This window comes from Anoplophora glabripennis, unplaced genomic scaffold, assembly GCF_000390285.2.
Source record: "Anoplophora glabripennis isolate ALB-LARVAE unplaced genomic scaffold, Agla_2.0 scaffold233, whole genome shotgun sequence".
In the NCBI taxonomy this organism is placed as follows: Eukaryota; Metazoa; Arthropoda; class Insecta; order Coleoptera; family Cerambycidae; genus Anoplophora; species Anoplophora glabripennis.
This window is the reverse complement of record NW_019416413.1, coordinates 425536-429731: the sequence shown is the minus strand read 5'-3', so window position 1 is coordinate 429731 and position 4196 is coordinate 425536. Positions and strand designations below refer to the sequence as shown.

Sequence of the window (4196 nt, the reverse complement as noted above, 5' to 3'; positions counted from 1 at the left end):
ACAACTATTTTATGGGAAAACTGTTAGGGATACAAAGAATTAATGAGAAAAAACCTTTTATTGTAAAATAAGAACTGAAGTTGCAAGATCTCCGGCAAAAAAAATATGAACATATTTTCTTGCGAGGTAATGGCATTTTCTTCCAATTTTTTTTAAATGCAATTATTTTGAATACTATGTTAAAAAGTTAATACACTATTACTAGCATACTTCACGGAAATAAATAGAACGTTTTAGTTACTTGGAACAAACTAACTAGAATATTTTCATATTATCTTCAATAATGCAGTAAAGTCTTTAAAAGTGTTATACAATATTTCTAATAAGAGGCTTTTATAAGTAAGTATTAAGAAATGAGTTTTCAAATAACATCCGTAATAAATATTAGATGTCAATATGAATTGCACCATTTTTTAAGAAAAAAATTAGTTTCAAAGTCCAAATCACATTTTTTATGCCTCCAATAAATTAGTATTTCAAATGTAAAAAGAAAAAAGTTCATTTATAACTTGAGATTTTGAAAAAACTTGATATTTTGAAAAAAATTCAAAATTCCTATTTAACTGCCCTTTTAAAAATTTTTTGGTTAATTAAAATACATTCTGTTCATTTTCTCAAGGATTCTTAAAAACACACATCTCCTTAATTTAATGAACTATTTATCACTTACCATTCTTGAGATTTCACAGATAATCTTGTAAATAAGTCCTCATCCTGTGTACACCAAAGAAATACTTTTCAGTACCTTAAAATCTTAACACTTATTATTTCTAAAAATAATTATGTGTTAGTTATATTAAAGTAGAAACAAAATCATACTTTTATCAGGAGAATTTTAACAAGCATATTCTGATAATTTACACTTACGACATTATAACAATAAGTTAAGAATTGACAAAAACAACCTTAAGATTATTCACTCCTAACTAGGACCCTTCTTTTCTAATCCTTAAGAGACAATACCGACCATCCAAGAATACGCCTATCAAATCCACATGAAAACAAGTTTATTCCACAGACAGGATCATCCGCCCAGGCCACACTGGCGACCATGCGATTATGTCCTTGACGGCTCGATCTGGGCAACCTTGCGAGCCTCTGACCGTTCAGATCAAACAATCTGATGTGTCTGTTATCGTGGGGTAAGGCGATAACGCCGTTCGCTGATACTGAAATTCTGTTCACCGCAGAATCTACTCTTATAGTGGCTACAGGTGAGCGCATGTTTCTCAAGTCCCAAACTTTTACACTGCGATCATCTGAGCTGGATACGACTTTATCCTCACGTGTGAATACTGCAGAAGTAACACCTCTGAAACAACAACTCAGTTGCAGAATATATGCAATATGTGTTTCTAAAATATGGTGGCAAATTGAACAGGGAATTTAATTTTAAATAATATAGGGTGACTTGTATCAAAATGCTTGAACAAACATATCCAATTTTTTGATAAACATTTTAAATATTTTTACATAAGTGAAATACATATCGACACTTTAATACGAAAACATGCTATCTCACATTTCAGTTGTAAAACATGCTATCTCAAATTTCGTTTGGAAAACAAGCTATCTCAAATTAAGCTTGGTAAACATGCTAGCTCAGATCTTTAAGTAAAAAATACTATCTCAGTTTGACTAGAAATTTAAGTTGGCACATTGAATTATTGAAACCGTGTATTTATAACAAACCTATATAATATATTTTTCAAAAAGTAAGGAATATTTATGTTTAGGTACACTGTCTTATTTTATTTTTTTTATTCAACATTATTTTCTATTAATTTTGTTAAGTTACTGTTATAAACGACAAAATTGTTAATTAAAAAAATAGAATAATATGCAGTATGCTGCGACACGTACATTACTCGACGTTTTTTTGAAATAACAAATTATAAAAAAAATAGTGTATACCTTAATATATAAAAATGTTTGTTATTACTAAAAATTGTTCGATTTTTTTTCATACAAGTTTGCTTTGATATCAAAATTCATAAGCGTACTCTTGGGGCTAGGCCCCAAACTCCGGGTCTGAATCGTTCTTACTCCACCACAAGAAAAACACGCTAGCTGCGTCCTTGCATAGATTTTGGAAATAAAATGCAGGTATGCGACACTTTTGTTACCGGTACTTTATGATCTGTTGATGATAAACATGTGTGCATGGGGAACCGCGGAAATGTGTATGTGCATATCATATGTGCCCGTCGCATCGATATATACATATCATTCAACTTCATACATTATATCAGGTAAGAGTGCGCAATTCATTTTTATATCAAAGCAAACTTGTATGAAAAAAATCGAATAATTTTTAGTAATAATAAACATTTTTATATAATAATAATAATAATAATCTTTATTGCCCAACAGTTATAAACCATTTACAGAGCAAGCAAATAATAATTTTAGAAACAATTAAGTAGTGCCTAAATACAAATCAAATATAGACATACACACATATACACACATACCAAAGATGAAATAACAGTGCAAATGTTATAGTGATGCCTGTGCAACATTTCTTAATTCATTCATACCGCAAAAAAATATATCACATACTTCAGAGATTGCATTCCCATAAGAACTCATTACATTGATTGGTGCCTTCGACAATAAATTTGTACGAGCCCTTCTGCATGAAAAAGTTCTACTATGCCTGGATGTACGACTGGGAACATTTATATTCAATTGAGAGAGTAGCACTAATGAATCAATGTTACCATGTAGCAACTTGTACAAGAATTGAACAGCCATTAATTTTCTACGTTTCTCCAAAGATGTAAAATTAAATCTATCTAATAACGCAGAGTAGTTATAATCTCTTTCGGGATAATATCCATCGATCTTATATGCTAAATATTTTAAAAAATGCTTTTGAATCTTTTCAATAGCCATAATGTACTTCATGTATATAGGGCTCCATATTAACGATGCGTATTCCAATTTCGTTCTTACCAAACTAAAATATAAAGATGTTAATACAGACGCATCAGTAAAGCCCTTACAGTTGCGAATGATAAATCCTTGAGTAGTGTAGGCTGATTTAATTATGTTATTTATGTGACAACCAAATGAAAGCCGATGATCGAAGCAAACACCCAAATCTCTTATGCTGTCAGCTCTTTCTAATATTATATTGTTGATAGCATACGGATGCTGCAATAAGTCAGATTTACGACTAAATGTTAAGACTTTACATTTTGAAATATTCAGAAAAAGCTTATTCGTTTGACACCACATTTCGAGACGTTGGATTTGCTGTTGCAACATATCACAATTATGAAAACTGGATATCCGAGAATATAACTTCAAATCATCGGCAAACATCAACTTTTCACAGGTTAGCACACTGCACAAATCGTTAATAAAAATCAAGAATAGCAATGGCCCCAAATTAGATCCCTGAGGTACTCCACTAGTAGCAATATAGATGTTGGAGCAGAACCCATTGTAACAAACAAACAAACAAATATTGTTTTCTCTGCGTCAAGTAAGATTTGAATAGCTCAAGAAAACTGTTATGGAGACCTAAATTCGAAAGTTTATTGAGCAATATACTATGACTAATCTTATCAAACGCTTTAGAAAAATCTGTGAATATGGCATCCACTTGTCCCCTTTCATCTAATGTCTCACATAGAAATTGACTAAAAACTGCCAAATTGCTTGTTGTTGATCTAAAGTTCATAAAACCATGTTGATGAACTGAAATAAGATTTTTTGCAGACATATATAAGCGCTGATATATGATGGTTTCAAAAATCTTTGCAAAATTGTTTAAGATGGATATAGGTCTGTAATTAGTAATATTTGATTTCAGTTGAGATTTATGTATGGGACAAACTTTTGCCATCTTCCACTGTTCTGGAAATACTGATGTTTTTAAAATTAAATTGAATAGCTTCAATAAAGGAAGGAGTAACGTTCTAATTATATCTTTTAACAGAAACGATGGAATTTTATCTGAACCTGAAGTAAATTTATTTTTTAACTTTTTTGCAGCTTCTAAAATTTCTTTATCAGTAATTGGTTCCCAAGCAACATCCAGGACCGTGTTAATATCTACACTAAAATTAAAGTCATTTTCGGCATCTGGGAGAGCGTATGCACTTTGAAAAAAATCACTAAAGGCATTAACAATTATTTGAGGACTATTCAACGATTCGTCACCGTAAATCATTTTGCCAGGAATT

The 4196-nt window shown here is 30.9% G+C and overlaps 1 protein-coding gene across 2 annotated transcripts in view; it reads right to left on the bottom strand.

The window, feature by feature from the left end:
• Positions 1-535: 535 nt before the first annotated feature.
• Positions 536-4196, bottom strand: part of LOC108908513 (WD repeat-containing protein 37) — a 59529-nt gene continuing 55868 nt past the window's right edge. For both annotated transcript variants that reach the window (XM_018712570.1, XM_018712571.1), the window contains exon 8: positions 536-1312. In XM_018712570.1, coding sequence (XP_018568086.1) covers positions 943-1312 — 370 coding nt within the window. In that variant the 3' untranslated portion in view covers positions 536-942. The remainder of the gene's footprint in view (positions 1313-4196) is intronic.